Raw genomic sequence first — 21,427 nt, 5'->3', positions numbered from 1 at the left:
GGGAGGGGAAATTGGGTGGGGGTGTGGGAGGGGTGGGTCTTATGTTTATAATGTATCTGTAAAAAATTTTAATAAAAAAAAAGTTCTGCTTTCTTGGGAGATCTAGTTGAGGTGGGTCTTTACAGCTCCGGAAGAAGCTCTATACACAGGTGTCAAATTCAATATGTCACATGACAAATCATGATGTTTTTTTGCCTTTGCAGAGCCAAGGTGGGCGTGGCCTGCACATGATGCATCCGGCCCGTGGGCTGCCAGTTTGACATCCCTGCCCTGTATCATTTCAGACAAATGGTTGTCCAATCTTTTCTTAAAAACTTCCAGTGTTGGAGCTGTTTCACTGATTAATCATTGTTCGGAAATTTCTCCTTAACTGTAGGTTACTTCTCTCCTTGATTAGTTTCCATCCATTGCTTCTTGTCCTACCTTCAGGTTCTTTGGAGAATAGATTGACTCCCTCTTCTTTATGGCAACCCCTTAGACATTGGAAACTTTTGAAAAAGTTTGTCTTCATAAAGCAACTTATTAAGGAATGTACAAGATGGTGCAAGAACAGCTTAAAATAATTATTTTATGAATCTTCACTAAATGTTATACTAGAAACTAAAAGGTTTCTTAGAAAAAAATGTTTATTTATCACCCAGTACACATTAGTAGATTTTTTTAAAAAAATTCATAAATAACAATAGTATTTTACAGTATTTTAGTGTTTATCATGCTGCAAGTAGATCTACCTTCTCTTTTCTTCTATTAGCTAAGTGAGCTTCAATTATCTCTGCAAACAGATTTCTTTTCAGCAGGCTATATGCAAGAGGCAACAACTGGCTGATAATCTTGTGAAAATACTGCAAAAAAATTAAGACAATGGTAATGGTTTTACTGAAATTGATAATGCATTTCAGAGCAACATAAAATGCTATAGTTTTCATTTCCATCTTTTTTCTCAATTTCTTAAGCATTGAAATAATTATAGATAGCTATTCTCTAATGAACCTTTGTCTATAGAGATTTTCAGTCATCCAGGTCATGGCTGTCCCAAATGTGCTTTTTCAAAAGACAACTGGACTTTGTTTTTCCTTGAAGACATTTTGCTTCTCATCCAAGAAGCTTCTTAAGTTCTGACTGAACTGAAGAAGATTCTTGGATGACAAGAGAAATGTGTTCAAGGAAAAACAATGTCCAGATGCCTTTTGAAAAAGCACCTTTGGGGCTGCTGAACCTTTGGAGTTATTTGTTTCAGAGCCATATATATAGAGACAATGATTCAGGTATCAAACAATTACTACAGAGAAAAACATGAACTTACATGTGACCCATAGCAGAAGAGGTCTATGCCCAGTTCATATCCCATTCCATAGTCACATTCATCATTAGCAAACTGAACAAAAGTTAACATTTCCTGAATAGGAGCAAAGGCTTTCAATCTCTGGTCATCATTAGGAGCATCTGCAACCATTTTACAAATTCTTTTGAGATTTGCTATGAAGAAAAAGATTCCATGAGAACTATATTACAATATAGTCTAGGATTACACAATTTTTTAAATTGGATTTTGGAGAGATGCCTTTGGATGCACAGGAGCACAAATTGCAGCTGCCTACAATTCATTAAAGCAGCTGCAATCTATTTCTAGGATTGGACAGTTTGTGCTTCACACTGTTTTACATTCGGAAGCCCCCTTCCAAATCAAATAAGCACTGCACATTCTCTATATATTCTCTTTACAGGCAATGTGTGTATTTTAAAAGAAAACCACATTAATTGCATAATATATGCTAATCTATACGACAAATCTTCCATAATTTTGATAGTATCATATTCTGGTCAATATCAATATAAAATGGAGGTTAATTAGAATTATTTTCCATCACCTGTCTTACAAAATAAGTGCAGACTTATAACCTAAACTCCCACTAAAACCAATGAGACTTAAATCATAACAATGGTTCCAGCAATTTTAAATGGAATTAAATGCAACCAATCTAAATCTGGCCTAATGAATTTCAGGACATTCAGTTGCTGCTATAGCAAAGACTACTACAATGCTTTTAATGATAGGCTCAATGTAAGAACATCCTGTCTAAATACAATTATTTGTACTATGGAATTCTGTTTGTATAAATGACATTAGATAAAAACATGAGGAAAAATCCAATTACTAACTTATGCTTTTTAAAAAAATTTTATTCCTGTTCATTCAGATATTTTCATTTGTTGTTGTTGTTAGCTGCGAAGTCGTATCCGACCCATCGCGACCCTATGGACAACGTTCCTCCAGGCCTTCCTGTCCTCTACCATCTTCTGGAGTCCATTTAAGCTCACGCCTACTGCTTCAGTGACTCCATCCAGCCACCTCATTCTCTGTCGTCCCCTTCTTCTCTTAACCTCAATCTTTCCCAGCATTAGGCTCTTCTCCAGTGAGTCCTTCCTTCTCATTAGGTGGCCAAAGTATTTGAGTTTTAGCTTCAGGATCTGGCCTTCTAAAGAGCAGTCAGGGTTGATCTCCTCTAGGACTGACCGGTTTGATCGCCTTGCAGTCCAAGGGACTCGCAGGAGTCTTCTCCAGCACCATAGTTCAAAGGCCTCAATTCTTTGGCGCTCAGCCTTTCTTATGGTCCAGCTTTCACTGCCATACATTGCAACTGGGAAGACCATAGCCTTGACTATACGCACTTTTGTTGACAGGGTGATGTCTCTGCTTTTTAGTGTGCTGTCTAGATTTGCCATGGCTTTCCTCCCCAGGAGCAAGCGTCTTTTAATTTCTTGGCTACAGTCCCCATCTGCAGTGATCTTGGAGCCCAGGAAAATAAAATCTGTCACTACCTCCATTTCTTCCCCATCTATTTGCCAGGAATTGAGAGGGCCAGATGCCATGATCTTGGTTTTCTTAATGTTAAGTTTCAACCCAAGTTTTGCACTCTCCTTCTTCACACGTAACACGAGGCTCTTTAGTTCCTCTTCACTTTCTGCCATTAGAGTGGTATCATCTGCATATCTTAGGTTGTTGATATTTCTTCCGGCAATCTTAATTCCAACTTTTGATTCATCTAGCCCTGCCTGCATGATGTGCTCTGCATATAAGTTAAATAGGCAAGGCGACAGTACACAGCCTTGCCGGACTCCTTTCCCAATTTTGAACCAATCAGTGGTTCCGTGTCCAGTTCTCACTGTTGCTTCTTGGCCCGCATATAGGTTTCTCAAGAGACAAATAAGATGGTCTGGTACTCCCATCTCTTTAAGAACTTGCCACAGTTTGTTATGATCCACACAATCAAAGGCTTTAGCATAGTCAATGAAGCAAAAGTAGATGTTTTTCTGGAACTCTCTAGCTTTCTCCATGATCCAGCATATGTTGGCAATTGGATCTCTAGTTCCTCTGCCTCTTCGAAATCCTGCCTGCACTTCTGGTAGTTCTCGATCCATATACTGCTGAAGTCTAGCTTGTAGGATTTTAAGCATAACTTTACTAGCATGTGAAATGAGTGCAATGGTGCGATAGTTTGAACATTCTTTGGCACTGCCTTTCTTTGGAATTGGAATGTAAACTGATCTTTTCCAATCCTGTGGCCACTGTTGAGTTTTCCAAATTTGCTGGCAAATTGAGTGTAGCACTTTTACTGCATCATCTTTTAAGATTTTGAATAGCTCAGCTGGAATACTGTCACCTCCACTAGCTTTGTTGTTGCTCAGTTTTTCTAAGGCCCACTTCACTTCACATTCTAGGATGTCTGGCTCGAGGTCAGTGACCACCTCATTGTGATTATCAGGGACGTTAAGCTCATTCTCTTGTATAGTTCTTCTGTGTAATTTTGCCATCTCTTCTTAATCTCTTCTGCCTCTGTTAGGTCCCTGCCATTTTGGTCCTTTATCATGCCCATTTTTGCATTAAACGTTCCCTTCATCTCTCCAATTTTCTTGAAAAGATCTCTGGTCCTCCCTATTCTATTGTTTTCTTCTATTTCTTTGCACTGTTCATTTAAGAACGCATTCTTATCCCTTCTAGCTATTCTCTGGAATTCAGCATTCAATTGGGCGTATCTTTCTTTTTCTCCCTTGCCTTTCGCTTCCCTCCTTTCCTCAGCTATTTGCAAAGCTTCCTCAGACAGCCATTTTGCTTTCTTGCATTTCTTTTTCTTTGGGATGGTTTTAGTTGCTACCTGTTGTACAATGTTGCGAACCTCTGTCCATAGTTCTTCAGACACTCTGTCTATCAGATCTAATTCCTTAAATCTATTTGTCACCTCTACTGTATAATCAACAGGGATATGATTTAATTCATACCTGACTGGCCTAGTGCTTTTCCCTACTTTCTTCAGTTTAAGCCTAAACTTTGCAATGAGAAGCTCATGGTCTGAGCCACAGTCAGCTCCTGGTCTTGTTTTTACTGACTGTATAGAGGTTCTCCATCTTTGGCTGCAGAGCATATAGTCAATCTGATTTCTGTGTTGACCGTCTGGTGATGTCCATGTGTAGAGCCGTCTCTTGGGTTGTTGGAAAAGAGTGTTTGCTATGACCATCGTATTCTCTTGACAAAATTCTATCAGCCTGTGCCCTGCTTCATTTTGTACTCCAAGGCCAAACTTGCCTGTTATTCCACTTATCTTTTGGCTTCCTACTTTAGCATTCCAATCCCCCATGATGATAAGGACATCATTTTTTGGTGTTAGTTCTATAAGGTGCTGTAGGGCTTCATAGAACTGGTCAATTTCATCCTCTTCAGCACTGGTGGTTGGGGCATAGACTTGGACTACTGTGATATTGAATGGTTTGCCTTGGATTCGATCTGAGATCATTCTGTCATTTTGAGGATTGTATCCCAGTATTGCTTTTCCTATTTTTTTATTGACTATGAAGGCTACTCCATTTTATTCTGAGGGATTCTTGCCTGCAGTAGTATACCTGATGGTCATCTGAATTAAATTCACCCATTCCTGTCCATTTTAGTTCACTGATTCCTAAGATGTCAATGTTCAGTCTTGTCATCTCTTGTTAGACCACGTCCAGCTTTCCTTGAGTCATGGATCTTACATTCCAGGTTCCTATGGAGAAAAAAACTTTACAGCATTGGACTTTCCTTTCACCACCAGACACATCCACAGCTGAGCGTCCTTTCGGCTTTGGCCCAGTTGCTTCATTCTTTCTGGCGCTACTAGTACTAGCCCTCTGCTCTTCTCCAGTAGCATATTGGACGCCTTCCGACCTGAGGGGTTCATCTTCCAGCGTCATATCGTTTTGCCTTTTGGTACTGTCCATAGGGTTTTCATGGCAAAGATACTGGAGTGGGTTGCCATTTCCTTCTCCAGTGGATCACGTTTTGTCAGAACTCTCTGCTATGACCTTTCCGTCTTGGGTGGCCCTGCACGGCATAGCTCATAGCTTCATTGAATTACGCAAGCCCCTTCGCCACGACAAGGCAGTAATCCATGAAGGGGATATTTTCATTACTTCTCTTTAAAGGCATTTAGTTATAGAGATGCCTAAATGCACACCATTAACAATGGCTCAATTGAAGTTTTACTAATTTTATAGTTTGAAAAAGCTATAGAATACCTACCATTTGTTTCAGGAAGCTCTCTATATCCAACATTATTCTTATCTACAGGAACAACTAAACCACCTCCATGGAATGTCTTTGTTACTACCTGTTTTGAAAAAAACGAAACCTAAGTACTTTAGAAACCTTATATATTGTGTGCAAATACACTAGTCTATGTTTTGCTTTTGTTGTTTAATTGATTAATGTTAAGTGCACATTTAAATAAATAAAGATATCCTGCTAATTTGAAAGATAAGAAAAGACTCCTAGGTAAATTAATTATTGCAAACAAACAACTATCCTACAGGCAATCCTCATTTATCAACCACAACTGGAACCAGAAACTTGGTCATTAAGCAAAGTGCTTGCTAAGCTTTTAATGAGTACTAGTACTAATGTTTGTGAGCTATGCTGCCTAGAGTTGTCTCAGATGAGATGAGTGACACATAAATTTAAGAAAAAATAAATAATAAATTGTGCGTATGATTTTACTTCAGCTTTCCTTTGCTTTACAGACCTGCAAAGGTCATAAATGCAGGAGCTAGTTGCAAAGTTATTTTATCATCATCTTCGTAACTACGAACAGTCATTAAACAAGGACTACTTGTAATAACGTAATAACTATACAATATAAAAATCTTTATACACAATAGTGATTAAGATAAAATAAACAAAAAATCCCTAATTCCGTATCATGGAAAGATAATATAAATTTATATGTTGGTTACATTTCCCCCTCCAAATTGTATTAACATATGCTATAGTTTGAAACCAATGTAAAACACCAAATCATAAAGAATCCTTAAATTTGTTACAATGTCAGCCCAGAAAATCTGATATCCAACCGGTTCTAAATATTATCTGGAGTCCAATAAACATAAGTATTTTTTTGATTAATTCCATTCTTAAACCATACATATATTTTACATTTTTAAGACTGGATGGGAACTGAGAACTGAAGTTTTTCACCCCATCTCTGATAGAATATGCCTTAAAGTTATCTGTAATGTTTAAAACATGCTTGTTTCCATTTCCTTTTACTGTGCTGACCCCAAGAATTACCGTAGTTTCCGGCGTATAAGACTACTTTTTAACCCATGAAAATCTTCTCAAAAGTCAGGGGTCGTCTTATACGCTGGGTGCTGAAAATTTAGGGACAGGGCTGGCTGGAAAACCTGGAGCAGATCTCCCATTTACTCTGCGCAGGGAAAGCGGGACCAATTGGAGAAGAAGCTGCAGTCTGTGATTTTTTACAGGCTGGGGTCTGGGCGTCTTTTCTTCTAAAGTTGAAGAGCAGCTGTAGTCTATCCCAACTTGAAAGGCAGGTGGGGAAGGCAGCAGCCAGAGCAGCGGCTTAGCTCTAAGGACACATTTGACTCAGGAACTGGGCGGGCTGGCTGGAAAACCTGGAGCGGATCTCCCATTTGGTCTTTTTTTTTAAAATCCCATTTATATCCTGCCCTTCTCTGAAGACTCAGGGTGGCTTACAATTTAAAGCACAAATCAATGTGCTTAGCAATAGCCTTCATTCTGTGTATATGCCTGTTTATTAGGGCTTTCACCCCCCCCCCCCCCAAGCAGCATTATTACAAAGTCAGCTTATTGCCCCCAACAATCTGGGTCCTCATTTTACCTACCTTGGAAGGATGGAAAGCTGAGTCAACCTTGAGCCTGGTGGGATGCGAACCTGCACTAATTGCAGGCAGCTTGTGTTACTTAAGGCTCTGCGCAGGGAAAGCTTTAGAGTGAATTAGGAAAAGTGAAAAAGTGAATTAGGAAAATAGGGAATGGTTGCTGGAATCAGGGGCTGCCACAAAGAAGAGGGAGTCAAGCTATTCTCCAAAGCACCTGAAAGCAGGACAAGAAGTAATGGATGGAAACTAATCAAGGAGAGAAGCAACCTAGAACTAAGGAGAAATTTCCTGACAGTTAGAACAATTAACCAGTGGAGCAACCTGCCTCCAGAAGTGGTGAATGCTCCAACACTGGAAGCTTTTAAGAAGAGACTGGACAGCCATTTGTCTGAAATGGTATAGGGTTTCCTGCCTTAGCAGGGGGTTGGACTAGATGACCTCCAAGGTCCCCTCCAACAACAACAACAACTACTTCTTCTTCTTCTTCTTCTTCTTCTTCTTCTTCTTCTTCTTCTTCTTCTTCTTCTTCTTCTTCTTCTTCTTCTTCTTCTTCTTCTTCTAGTTTAATCCACTTGCACTGTTTTATGTTTACATGTTTGATGACAAACAGCCTTATGTTTATAAGTGACAGTTTTCCTACTAAGCACCTGCATGTCATAAGCATTTGAATTAAAATTACCATATTAAAATCAAATCTCATGTTTTTTAATTTTTATTTGGTGTGCGTTGGAAGAGGGGTAGTCTTATACGGCGAGTATAGCCCAAAACCTATAATTTAACAGGAAATGTAGGGGGTCATCTTATACGCCCAGTCGTCTTATACGCCGGAAAATACGGTAACTGTGATTCTCTGATTTGGTAAGAGACTTAGGAGTAAACATATTTTAGCACAAACCAGGAAAAAGATAAATGTTGTATTAGAGTTTACTGAGTTTGGAAAAATCAAATCTTACTTTCTTATCTCGCTGTTTCACCTTCAAGCTTTTTTGTTCCAGCGAGTAACCCAATTGTTTTGCTATTTTAGTTAATTTTTCATCTGTGTCTCTTAATAAGCCACTTCTCTTTTTATTAGTCAGGTCTTTAAGTTTTTTAGACAAAAATAACCTGAAACAAAAGAACACAAATCCTACAGTTCTTTATCTTGAGAAGACTCAAACATGCCTTTTATTAGCTAACAGAAGCATACTTCAAAACAGTACAATTAATAGAAATCCCAAAGGTTGCTGCTATGTGTACCAGAATAGACTTCTAATGATCAGAAGTACTTGCAAATTATCAAAGTACTATGAAAAAGTTATAAAGAGATGGAAACATTTTTCACGTAATTATATGAAAAGAATTTTACCAATGACTAATAGCTGTTTCTAAACAAACAGGCACCAGATAGTGTTCATCCTTTCATATCCATATCAATTTATAAAGATTATTAGATTTACATCAGCTAATTTAATTTTCAAATAGCCTAGAATCAGGATGTTGATCTATTTCTATACTGTAACAAGATAAAGTTTTGATAATAACTTTCTCTTTAATTTTTTAAAAATTGTATGCCTTTGAAGATTACGTTTTCCCAGGAGAGCTAATATTAAAATAGTAATTAAAAGATATATATATGTAAAACAACCCTGTAACTAGACTGATTCAAAAATTTTCTGTGAAACATACACTCTTAAGAATCACATTGTATGGTAAGCTGAGACAAACAAAAGCCAATAACAATATTAAAAAAGCTCTGTTATACATATTTTTCAGTAAACTGTTAAAAAATGTGGCTGAATATATTTTGGAACAAATAACTGAAAAACTGATACTAAAATCATTTTTCACATCATTATGTTCAGAAAGAATTATTAAATATGGAAAGTTATATATACATCCTCCAATATTCCAACACAAACCTGAATATAAACTATGTGAAAGTTTCTTATAATGCAATCCATAGAAATGCAACAGAAAAGCAGAATCCAATCATATTTTGTAGAAAATATTTTGCAGATTACAAATATTACACGTCTGTCCAAAATATTCTCAAATTAGTATATAGCAGCAAATAACGTATCTAAACTATTCTACTGAGCTATTTGAAAAATAAATTTTGAGAACCAAACTAAGCAATATTCCACCATTAAATTCTGAGCCAAGTTGTCAGAATCCATTTACATTTCATTTCTAACTATCTCCTCTGATCTAAAACCAAATCCACCATTCCCTGGATTCTGCCATACCACCAAGGGGGAGAGGGGATATGCATGCGGATTTTATTGCTTTCACTTCCTCTATTAACCACTTTGTTTATTCACCTTCCTGTCTGCTATCCATTACAATGTAACAAATTGCCTCTTATACTATGCATCTCTCTGAACTTCTTCTCCCTTACCAGGCAGCTAGGGGGAAAAAAGGGGGGGGAGAGATACAAACCTCTGGGATCTAGCTTATTTCTCCGTCCTCAAAAGGAGGTGTGAAGAGCTGAGGAATGATCGTGCTGCAAATGGAACCGGATTGATGTTATCTTCCCTTTCCCACAATGTATTTAACACCTGGGGATTGGCTGGTCTGAACTGCCCTGATGAACTGTGGGGTGGGGTGTGCTTAGGGACACTTTAAAATATCAATCTGTAAGGGAATCCCTCAGATCCTGTCTATTATGCCTGCTATCTGGTGGTTGGACTGATTACTGCTGGGGAAGGGGAGTCAGCTTATAGGAAGGAGGTTGAGTTGCTGACAGAGTGGTGTAGGGAAAATAATTTATTCCTCAATTTAAAAAAACAAAAGAGATTATTGTGGACTTTAGGAAATGCAAATCGAACATTCATCCACTTATTATTGAAGGGAACTGTGTGGAACAGGTCTCGGTGTTTCGATTTCTGGGAATGGAGTTAAGACATGATCTGACATGGGGAGCAAACACCAAAGTTGTGATGAAGAGAGCACAGCAGAGGTTATACTTCTTGAGAATTCTCAGAAAGCACAATCTCTCAAAGGACCTGTTGTTGGCATTCTACCACTGTACCATAGAGAGCGTGTTAACCTATGGTCTGTGTGTGTGGTTTGGGAGTTGTACAGTCAGGGAAAAAACAATGCTGTCCAGGGTCGTAAAGACTGCGGAGAGAATAATTGGGTGTACTCTTCCTACTTTAGATCAAATCTATACCTCCAGGTGTTATAAGAAAGCTGTGGAGATTGTGCAGGATTGCACGCACCCCGGAAATGATCTCTTTCAGCTTCTGCCTTCTAGAAGGAGGTATAGGATCATAAAGACCAGGACCAGCCACTTGAGAAATAGTTTTTATCCAAAAGAGGTTTTGGCTTTGAATGCAGCAGAATGCAGTTTCTGAGAGAACTACTGTATTTAGTTTTTAGAGTGTTAGAGTCTTTCTAGGGGTTAAATGTGTATATGTGGGGTGGGTGGTATGTTGATATGTATTTTGTTGTTTTTGTTGGGTTTTGTGGGGTTGATGTGGATTTTTCAATTTCGCTGTTCTGTATGGGACAATGACAATAAAAATTATCGTATCGTATCTCCTATTCTTAATAAAAGTTCCTGCTTGGAAGAAACTGTTTCCAAGAGTTCTGCTTTCTTAAGATGTGGGCTTGAAGTAGGTCCTGACACTAGACAGGATCTGCATTAATAGTCAACCTGGAAGGAAGAAACTTACCAGGGGACTTTGCAAAAAATACAATGTCGGACGACGAGGCACGGAAGGAAGAAAGCTCCGTAGAAAGGGAGCCTTCACACCGACCGAGATCCCGCCAGTTGTCGGGATCCGAAACGTCATACTCCTCAGGAGAAGAAGTGATGGAGATGTGTGACCACAAACCTCGGTGGCCAATGGGCGTTGGAAAAAAAAGTGAAATGGGAAAAGAACCTGAGTGCAAGCAAGAGATGAAGAAACCCCTGCATGTTAGCAGAGAGGAAGAAAGTTGTGCACCACACTCAGACTGGATCCTAGAGAAAGCTATTGACCTGATGAAAAAAACCCTCGGCTCTGTAGGGGAAGAGAAACCTGAGCCCCGTGGCAGCACCAGCACCTGGAGCTGCAGCTGGAGAGACACTGGGGGGGGGGAATCAGAACCTGTAGTCCCTGGGACATCCGCTGAACCCGCAGCTACCACTTCAGTAGCCCCCACTCCCTGCCGACAGCAATCAGTATGGGAAACAATACCGCCAACGGCGAAGGCATTGATCCATTCAAAGATTCCCGCTGCTGGACGTGAAATTCAAGGGGGAGCCGCCACGATTGGGGACAAAGTCCGCATCCGTATCGTGCAATCTGCCCTGGACGGACCGGCCACAGACTAGGTGGTGAACCTGCATGATTCCAACACCCCAGAGCTCAACGACTTCAACCGTTTCATGTCCTCTCTGAGAAGGCAATTCGAGGATTCCCTGGCTGATCGCCAGGCCTGGGAGAGAATCAAAACAGTGAGGCAGGGCAGACGCCCGGTGTTGTGAGCCCAGCCCCGGAGGGTGCTTTATCGTGGCATACCGACTCGGAGGATGAGTTGGAGGAGGAGGAAGCTGGCATGAGCGGCGTGCTGCAGGGGCCGCCTCACTTGGTGAGTCAGCAAGAACTGACTGTGGCTGACGTGCCTATGGACCCCAGCCAAACAAAGGGGGAGGCAGAACAGCAGGCAGAGGCCGGCAGCACTGAGAAAGAGCCCCTTTTGGATGCAAGGGAGAGACGTAGAATACGTCGTCAACAACAGCAGCAATTGTTGCAATGTCCCAAGAGGCATGGCTGGGAGACATAGGGCCACACCCTACAGAGTATAAAAGGGGTGTGGCTGCGCAGGTCAGGCGTGGTGGAAAATTTGTTGGCATTTGAGTTTTGTAGCGTGTTTGCTTGTCTGTATCTAGGCTCTGAAGCTGCTGGCTGTCTGCCAAGAACCTGGGAACATTGCCCGGTAATTACAACATTGGTTAACTGTTAGAAGTCCAGTTTTCATTTGTTCACCTTATGTTTGGCTTCTGTTGGACCTTTGAGCCTCTTTGAGGCTACTCAGTGGGAGAGGACAGAATACCCGGTAGCCAAATATACACAAGAATTCTGGGCCCTTGCCAACAAGCTGAACTCTCCGGAAGACATTTTCCTTAGCTATTTCAAAGATGGCCTAAACTACAACCTGTAAGATGCTTGCCTGCCTCGAGGGGACCCAAGCCAACTCGATGAATGGTACGTCCTGGCAGAGGAAGCAGAGATCGATCTACTGAAGAGGCACCGCCAAGGAAAACCATGGTGTTCGCTTGCCTCCTGAGCCGACGCACAAGCCAGCGAAACCATTGGCCATGGCCAAGAAGTCAATGGGCTGTTTCAAATGCAGGAGAGAGAGGCATCGTGCCTTAGAATGCTGCTCAAAAGCCCCTCAGCGCAAAGCAGATCCATCACCGGCCAGAAAATCAGGAAAGTCCCCAGCCAAACCAAAAGAACCCGCCATGAGGGCAATAGAGGTTGTGGAATCTCCAACCCCTGTCAAATGAGGGGAGGGAACTCCAGCCTACACCGCAGGGGCAGTGGGCACCTCGGACAAAAGCTCGGAGGGCGAACCCTTGGTAAATGGATCCATTCCACCCATCCTCAAGACAGTAATTATATTATCTCCCTCCATGCACAAAGCTGTCAAAGTGAAGCCCTTAACAGATTCTGGCTACACCCGATGCATCATTAGCCTGACGCTAGTGGGGAACCTAGGCATTCTGGTGAGGAGACTAAAGCAACCAATCTTATTTGGCCAGTTAGATGGGTCCATAGCAGGGGGGGGGGTGCAAGCTACCCTAGCCACTTTACCAGTCCACCAGTCCCTGGGGAACCATGAGGAAGATATAACATTTGTAGTGACCCCAGGCATGGAATGCCCAATGATTTTAGGGCTGGAATGGTTAAAGAAATGGAACCCCTGGGTAAATTGGAGGACGGCAGAGCTCAATTTCCCGGAGGGGGATCGTGTGAACCTAACACCCCAAAGGCCCCCACCAACTGTAGAAGCAGAGAAAGCATCAGTGGGAGAAGAGAAGGGGTTACCAGAAATACTGAAAGAATACCGGGACCTTGCTGAAGTCTTCAGCGAGGAACGGGCAGATGAGCTCCCTCCTCACCGACCCACGGACTGTGCTATAGAAATCAAACCTGGGGCTAAAACTCCTGAAGCCCAGACTGTACTCCATGAGCCCTAAAGAGAAGGAGGAAATGAAAAGATTCATAAATAAAAACCTAGAAAGGGGATTTATTGAACCTGTCAAACCCAAAGTGGCCACCCCGGTCATCTTTAGGGAGAAGGACGGCACTTTGCATTTGTGCATGGATTAGTGAAAGTAATCTGTATCCCCTACCCCTCATAAAGGACATGTTATCCCACCTATTGAAAGGAAGGATTTTTACCAAACTAGACCTAAGAGAAGCGTACTACCTCATTAGGATCAAGGAAGGGGATGAATGGAAGCCCACATTTAATTGTCCAATGGGATGCTACCAATTCAAAGTTTTGCCGTATGGACTACAAGGACCCCTCACAGTATTTATACAATTAATCAATGAAGTGCTAAGGGAGCACCTATTTAAGGGGGTCCTGGTTTATCTAGATGACATCCTTATCTTCACCAAGTCCAAAGAGGAGCATGTCAACCTAGTCAGAGTGGACTTAAAAAAATTGCGGGCTGCCCACCTATATGCCAAGTTATCAAAATGCGAATTCCACCAGGAAAGAATAGATTACCTGGGGTATTGCATATCCCCGCAGGGTATAGAAATGGACCCCGAGAAAGTCAGGGCAGTACTAGAATGGGCACCACCTTGCATAAGGAAGCAGCTGCAAAGTTTCCTGGGTTTCACAAATTTTTATCACCAATTCATCCCCTCATTTGCCCAAATAGCCCTGCCCCTCACAAACTTACTAAAAACGAAGGGAGAATCCTCAGTGAAACCTAGCCAGCCACTAAAATGGACAATGGAATGCCAAGCGGTGTTTGAGAGGTTAAAGAGACTGTTTTCTGCTGAACCAGTACTGAGGCACCCAGACATCGATAAACCTTTTGTAATACAGGCAGATGCAAACGATGTGGCAGTGGGGGCTGTACTATTACAAGAAAACAACGAAGGGATATTGCAACCGTGCGCATACACGTCCAAGAAACTCACTGAAATGGAACAGTGCTGGGCCGTGTGGGAAAAAGAGGCATACGGGGTGCACAAAACCTTAGTGAAACTATTTGTGCAGCATATCTACAGACTGCATGGGGCACCCCAACACATCATATCTGATAGGGAGTGCAGTTTATGTCAAAATTTTTATCCCTCTTAGGAGCCACTCAGGGACTTTCATCTAGTCATCATCCTCAATGTAACAGCCAATCAGAATGTTCTAACTCAGTACTTGAGCATTCCAGCAGACAAATTGGACAGACCTACTCCCTTTCGCAGAAGTTGCTTACAATAACGCAGTCCATTCAAGCACACTCCCTTTTAAAGCAACCTAGAACTAAGGAGAAACTTCCTGACAGTTAGAACAATTAACCAGTGGAACAACCTGCCTCCAGAGGTGGTGAATGCTCCAACACTGGAGGTTTTTAAGAAGAGACTGGACAGCCATTTGCCTGAAATGGTATAGGGTTTCCTGCCTGAGCAGGGGGTTGGACTAGATGACCTCCAAGGTCCCTTCCAACTTATTATTATTATTATTATTATTAATAGCCACCGGTCAAAGTTTCAACCCTATGCCAGTACTAATCCAGAATGAACTGGAAATCCCATCACTGAAAAAATGGATTGCACAACTACACCTAGCCAATTGCTAGTAAAGCCTTAGACGAAGCTAGGCAAGGATACAAAGCACAAGCAGACAAAAAGAGAGTCAAACCCATACCATTCAGTGTAGGAGAAATGGTATATTTATCTACAAAATACCTAAAATCACTATAGCCCTGTAAAAAATTTGGACCAAAACATATAGGACCTTTTCCAATTAAAAGAATCATAAATCCAGTAACAGTAGAATTAGAACTACCCAAAAATCTTAGGCAAATCCACGCAATTTTTCACTGCAGTTTGCTGAAAAGAGAACAACAGTCACCCTTACGGCCAAAAATCCCCACCACCACCTCCAATCATGGTTGAAGGAGAACAACACTTCGAGATAAAAGAAATCCTAGATTCTAGGAAGTATCATGGAGCAACTCAATACCTAGTACCATGGAAACACCTTCCTTTCTCAGAAAACGAGTGGGTCCATAAATGTCACATCAGAGCACCGAAACTGCTAAAGAAGTTTCATTCAGAATATCCCAACAAGCTAGACTAACCTCTATTTTTTTCCTCTACAGGTGGATCTGTCCTATTTTTAAGGGGGGGGGGCAGGATGTCAGAATCGATTTATATTTCATTTCTAACTATCTCCTCTGATCTAAAACCAAATCCCACCTTTCCCTGCATTCTGCCATACCCCCAAGGGGGAGAGGGGATATGCATGCAGATTTTATTGCTTTCACTTCCTCTATTAACCACTATGTAACCTTTTGTTTATTCGCCTGTGTCTGCTATCCATTACAATGTAACAAATTGCCTCCTATACTATGCATCTCTCTGAACTTCTTCTCTCTTACCAGGCAGCTAGGGAAAAAAAAGGGGGGGAAGACATACAAAACTCCGGGATCTGGTTTATTTCTCTGCCCTCAAAAGGAGGTGTAAAGAGCTGTGGAATGATCATTCTGCAAACGGAACCTGATTGATGTTATCTTCCCTTTCCTGCTTGGAAGAAACTGTTTCCAAGAGTTCTGCTTTCTTAAGATGTGGGCTTGAAGTAGGTCCTGACACAAGTACAAATTCCTGTCATAAATAAAACAGAAGTGCAGCAACTTTTTCTGGATCATGAGACTAGATTTTGACTTTCATAAACAGGGACTATATTACAACAAACTTTTTTACAAGGATTTACAGGATTAACAGTAACTTATATTTAAACAGTTTTAAAAGAGGACAAGAATAAGCTTCATCCCAGTACTCCTCCCACAAAATCATGTACTGAAGTGGCAAGGAGTGTATTTTTTCTAATTCAAATGGTACAGAGCTACTATATGTGAGTAAAAGGGAAAAAACAATCCCTTGCAAACTGAGAGTGCTATTTCCAAATTAACCTCTTTTTAAAGGATGAAAATATTAAATTCTTACTTTATAGCGGCAAATATATTGTCACCAACTTGATAAATTGTACAGCCTTTCTGGGTTTCGGTTTCACCAACCCACACTGGCAGTTGATCTGGTATATCCCTATAAAATATACAAGATATTTAGAACTGAACACATTTTAAGAATTAGAGCTGAAGCAGCTACGTTAATGTAGAGAGATTTTTCAACACTATTTTTCCTACCCGTAAAAATATTTAAAAAGATAAATCACATATCAACTCTGGATATATGCAAGACCTACCCTTCAAACTGACAATTTTTAAATTATTTTTTCAAACTGTAAATATTTCATGTTTCAGACATGAGATTCCAATTAGGACATCATAAATTGCTTCAAGATCAGATGATTACTTTATGAAATCTACCTGACTACCCCTAACACAGCTGGATCAGCATTGTCAGAAGGATGACTAGACTATAAATTTAAAATGCATCTAATAAGATCACAAATTTTATCAAAAATTATGGCACAGTCTTAATTAAAAATATAAAGACAATATAAGTGAAAGCTGTGCAATTCACTACATTGGAAAACATAACTTTATATGGAGAAGAAATTTTACAAACATACATCTGCAATGCCTCTACATTATAAACATTTTGTATAATGAAGTCAGTATAATAATTGTATTGAATAATTCTAAATTTGTAAAAGAAAAAATCTTTTTTAAAACAGTAAAATGAACTTTGTAAGCTAGGTTGTCTAAGACAAAACTGGATGATAAAAAATACAATCTAGCAAACATACAATAGATTTTGAAGATACCAACTCTAAATTCACTGGGAAAATAAATCAAAAGTTCCCAAAGGCAAAATGCCTTTTATTCTATTCCAAAATATTCTTGGCAAGTACATATGAATTAAACATCCTAATGTCACACCAAGACAGACAACACAGGCTTTGATTATCTCAAAAAAATTATGTTAGAAATGTTTTTCAACTTTATATCCTGCTGAATGAAAAGATCTTAGAAAGGAAATCCCAGTAATGCCCTGCTCATTGTTTTAAGGCAACAGCAGGAAGAAGAACATTAAAGAATTATATCTCCTCTTCAGGGGCCAAGGTATTTCTTACCTAAAATATCCCATATGAAATTGTGTTTTACTGTCTCCAACAACAATTGTCTGAAATTCAGGAGGATCATAAAAAAATCTCCAGTGAAGATTAAAATTTATTTCTCTTGATTTATTAGTATTGTGTTTTCCAGAAAGAATGTCATATGGTCCAACAAGCTGAAGTCCAATACTTGATTTGAGAGCATCTACAACACAAAAAAACCTATTGTTTCATGATAATAAGTGTCCACACCAAATATATATTTAAAATTATTTAAAAGGTGCTATTGTTTTTACTTATTTGGCCACAATCCTTTCTGCTTCTAGGATTAATGGAAGGGTTGCATCTAACACTTGCTTTGGATTCACTTTCTCATTAAGCTCACAAAATAAAGTACTATTTAATTATTCTATTCAATTTATTTAGCTGCCTAGCTCACCACACTGACCCTGGGCAGTTAAACAGTTACAGTATAAAACACAACCAACAATGAAAATAACATATAGAACCATCAGTCAAGGCAAAAACAAACTTCAATTAACATAATTACCTCCTGGTCATGTTACACAAAGGTTGGAGAAAATAAAGACTTTCTAACTAAAACAAAAGTATTGGATCTCTGATCTAAATTACATGAAAAGTTCTGGGTTTGATTATTATGTTTCCTACAGTCAGTTTTAAATACATAAAATTAAATATATTGAATATGCAAAACAGTTATTGTTTTCATATAATGTATGCTTTTAAAAAATACCTATCTATAATTCTCTCTGTTCTCAAAGATTAGGATCAAATCCTTAAAAAACCAAAATTGCTTTGTCCATGCAGAGTTATAGTTCAGCCATCTTGGAAGAACTAAAAGACTGGTAAAGTAAATACATACATACATACATACATACATACATATAGATATACATACACATACATACATATATACATATACACATCACATACACACACACATATATGTGTACACACACACACACACACACACACACACACATATATATATATATACACACACACACACACACACACACACACATATATATTTTTAATTTTTAATTTAATTTTAATTTTAATCCCATTTATATCCTGCCCTTCTCCGAAGACTCAGGGCGGCTTACAATGTAAAGCACAAATCAATGTGCTTAGCAATAGCCTTCATTATATGTATATGCCTGCTTATTATTAGGGCTTTCGGGGGGCCCCAAGCGGCATTATTACAAAGTTCCCATTATTATTACAAAGTCCCCATTATTATTGCCCCCAACAGTCTGGGTCCTCATTTTACCTACCTCGGAAGGATGGAACGCTGAGTCAACCTTGAGCCTGGTGGGATGCGAACCTGCACTAATTGCAGGCAGCTGGTGTTACTGAAGGAGGCATTAGCCCACTGCTCGTATATGTATATGTATATGTGTGTGTGTGTATGTACATATTGTGTGTGTGTGTATATATTGGTGGAGCAGTGGGCTAATGCCTCCTTAAGTAACACCAGCTGCCTGCAATTAGTGCAGGTTCGCATCCCACCAGGCTCAAGGTTGACTCAGCCTTCCATCCTTCCGAGGTAGGTAAAATGAGGACCCAGATTGTTGGGGGCAATTAAGCTGACTTTGTAATAATGCCGCTTGGGGGGTGTATGAAAGCCCTAATAAGCAGGCATATACATAGAATGAAGGCTACTGCTAAGCTTGTAAGCCGCCCTGAGTCTTCGGAGAAGGGCGGGATATAAATGGAATTAAAATAAAATAAATAAATATATACATATATACATACATACATATATACATATACATACATACATACATTGATTTGTGCTTTAGAATTGTAAGCCGCCCTGAGTCTTCGGAGAAGGGTGGGATATAAATGGGATTAAAAAATAAATAAAAAAAATACACACACACACACACACACACATATACAGTATGTATGTGTGTGTATATATATATATATATATATATATATATATATACCTTAATGCCAGATCCGTTGTTAATAAGGCTCCCCTCGTTCGAGATTTGATCGAGGAGGAACGCGTGGATCTGGCATGCATTACGGAAACCTGGTTGGGCTCGGAGGGAGGGGTCCCTCTGATTGAGTTATGCCCCCCAGGTTTCCGTGTGCTACACCAGCCACGGGCTCAGGGTAGGGGCGGTGGGGTGGTGGTGGTTATCAGGGAGACTTTATGTCCGCGGGAGACCACCATTGTCCAGATTGGGGGGAGTGAGTCCCTCCTCCTGAGATGTGGTTCTCGGGTTCAGATGAGCTTGTTGCTTACATACCTGGCGCCCAGCTGTGTGGCAACAGCTCTGCCTGAGCTGCTCGACACCCTCTCAGGGTTGGCGGTGAAGTTCCCCAGGCTTATAGTGCTGGGAGACTTCAACCTGCCTTCCCTGGGAGGGTCATCGGAGCTAGCCCAGGAGTTCATGGCCTCCATGACGGCCATGGACCTGACCCAGGTAATTCAAGGCCCGACCCATGTGGGGGGTCACACTCTCGACCTGGTGTTCCTGTCTGGGCAGTGGTTGGATGATTTGGGAGGGGGTTTACCGGTTGTTACTCCCCTGACATGGTCCGATCATCATCTCCTGCGGCTGGTCTTCCGTTATGCCACTCCCCGTCGTGGGGTTACTGAACCAACTAGATGGTTCCGCCCCAGGCGCCTAATGGACCCTGAACGGTTCCAGATGGCGCTTGGGTCTATACCTATCGCCCTCACTCACAGCCCAGCTGATGCCTTGGTGGATGCCTGGGAAAGGGCGGCCACTGAGGCACTCAACTGTGTTGTACCCTTGCGACCTCTGACCCGGCGCAGATCCCGTTGGGCTCCATGGTTTTCTGCGGAGCTCCGGGAGATGAAGCGTCGGAGACGGGGTCTAGAGAGCGGTTGGAGGTCCAGCCGTTCTGAATCTGACCGATTGCAGTTAAGAACCTTTATAAGGTCTTATCTTGCTGCGATGAGGACGGCGAGGGCTAATTACTTCGCTGCCCTCATCGCGTCCGCAGATAATCGCCCGGCTGCCCTGTTTAGGGTGACTCGCTCCCTTCTTAACCAGGAGGTGAGGGAGGATCCCTTGCAGGGACGGGCCGAGGAGTTTAGTCATCATCTGACGGACAAAATCGCTCAGATCCGGGTCGGTTTGGACTCTGACTGGGCGGAGTCTGACGTGGAGGAATCAGACGGTCTTGAGCATGTTATCTGGACTGAGTTCGATCCTGTTTCCCCTGATGATGTGGACAGGATCATAGGGAGGCTGAGCTCCACCACCTGTTTGTTGGATCTGTGCCCCTCCTGGCTGGTTTATGCGGCCCGGGAGGGGACACGAGGCTGGTTCCAGGCAGTAATAACTGCTTCTTTGAAGGAGGGTGTCTTCCCCACCGCCTTGAAGGAGGCGGTGGTGAGACCCCTCCTCAAAAAGCCTGTCCTGGACCCGGCTGTTTTAAATAACTATCGTCCAGTCTCCAACCTTCGCTTTCTGGCGAAGGTTGTCGAGAGTGTGGTGGCGCATCAGCTTCCTCTGTTCCTGGAGGAAACTGATTATCTGGACCCGTACCAATCGGGTTTCAGGCCCAGCATTGGTCACGCTGGTGAATGATCTCTGGCGGGCTCGGGACAGGGGTTGCTCCTCTGTCCTAGTCCTATTAGATCTCTCAGCGGCTTTCGATACCATCGACCATGATATCCTACTGCGACACCTCAGGGGGTTGGGAGTGGGAGGCACCGTTTTACGGTGGTTGTCCTCCTATCTCCTGGGTCGTTCGCAGTCAGTGTTGACAGGAGGGCAGAGATCCGCCCCGAGGCCTCTCGTTTGTGGAGTTCCTCAGGGGTCAGTTCTCTCTCCCCTCCTGTTCAACATCTATATGAAGCCACTGGGTGAGGTCATTCGTGGTTTCGGGGTGGGGTATCATCAGTACGCTGATGATACCCAACTCTTTCTTTCCACCCCGAACTAACCCAGCGATGCCCTCGCCGTGATGTCCTGTTGCCTGGAGGCGGTCCAGGTCTGGATGGGGAGAAACAGGC

At 41.5% G+C, this 21,427-nt stretch overlaps 1 protein-coding gene across 5 annotated transcripts in view; it reads right to left on the bottom strand.

Annotated features, from left to right (window-relative positions):
• Window positions 1–613: 613 nt before the first annotated feature.
• The window catches only part of HPF1 (histone PARylation factor 1), a 36,762-nt gene continuing 15,948 nt past the window's right edge, over window positions 614–21,427 (bottom strand). For 3 of the 5 annotated variants that reach the window (XM_081332673.1, XM_081332675.1, XM_081332672.1), the window contains exons 4-10: window positions 17,419–17,605; window positions 16,326–16,424; window positions 15,879–15,983; window positions 8,121–8,271; window positions 5,552–5,639; window positions 1,304–1,476; window positions 614–842 (exon numbers count right to left, since the gene is read on the bottom strand). In XM_081332673.1, coding sequence (XP_081188799.1) covers window positions 711–842; window positions 1,304–1,476; window positions 5,552–5,639; window positions 8,121–8,271; window positions 15,879–15,983; window positions 16,326–16,424; window positions 17,419–17,605 — 935 coding nt within the window. In that variant the 3' untranslated portion in view covers window positions 614–710. The remainder of the gene's footprint in view (window positions 843–1,303; window positions 1,477–5,551; window positions 5,640–8,120; window positions 8,272–15,878; window positions 15,984–16,325; window positions 16,425–17,418; window positions 17,606–21,427) is intronic. The other 2 variants (XM_081332674.1, XM_081332676.1) reach the window with 2 other exon arrangements.

This window comes from Vipera berus (genome assembly GCF_964194415.1).
Source record: "Vipera berus genome assembly, chromosome: 7".
NCBI lineage: Eukaryota > Metazoa > Chordata > Lepidosauria > Squamata > Viperidae > Vipera > Vipera berus.
The sequence above is the reverse complement of the archived record's forward strand: the minus strand, read 5'-3'. Positions and strand labels throughout refer to the sequence as shown.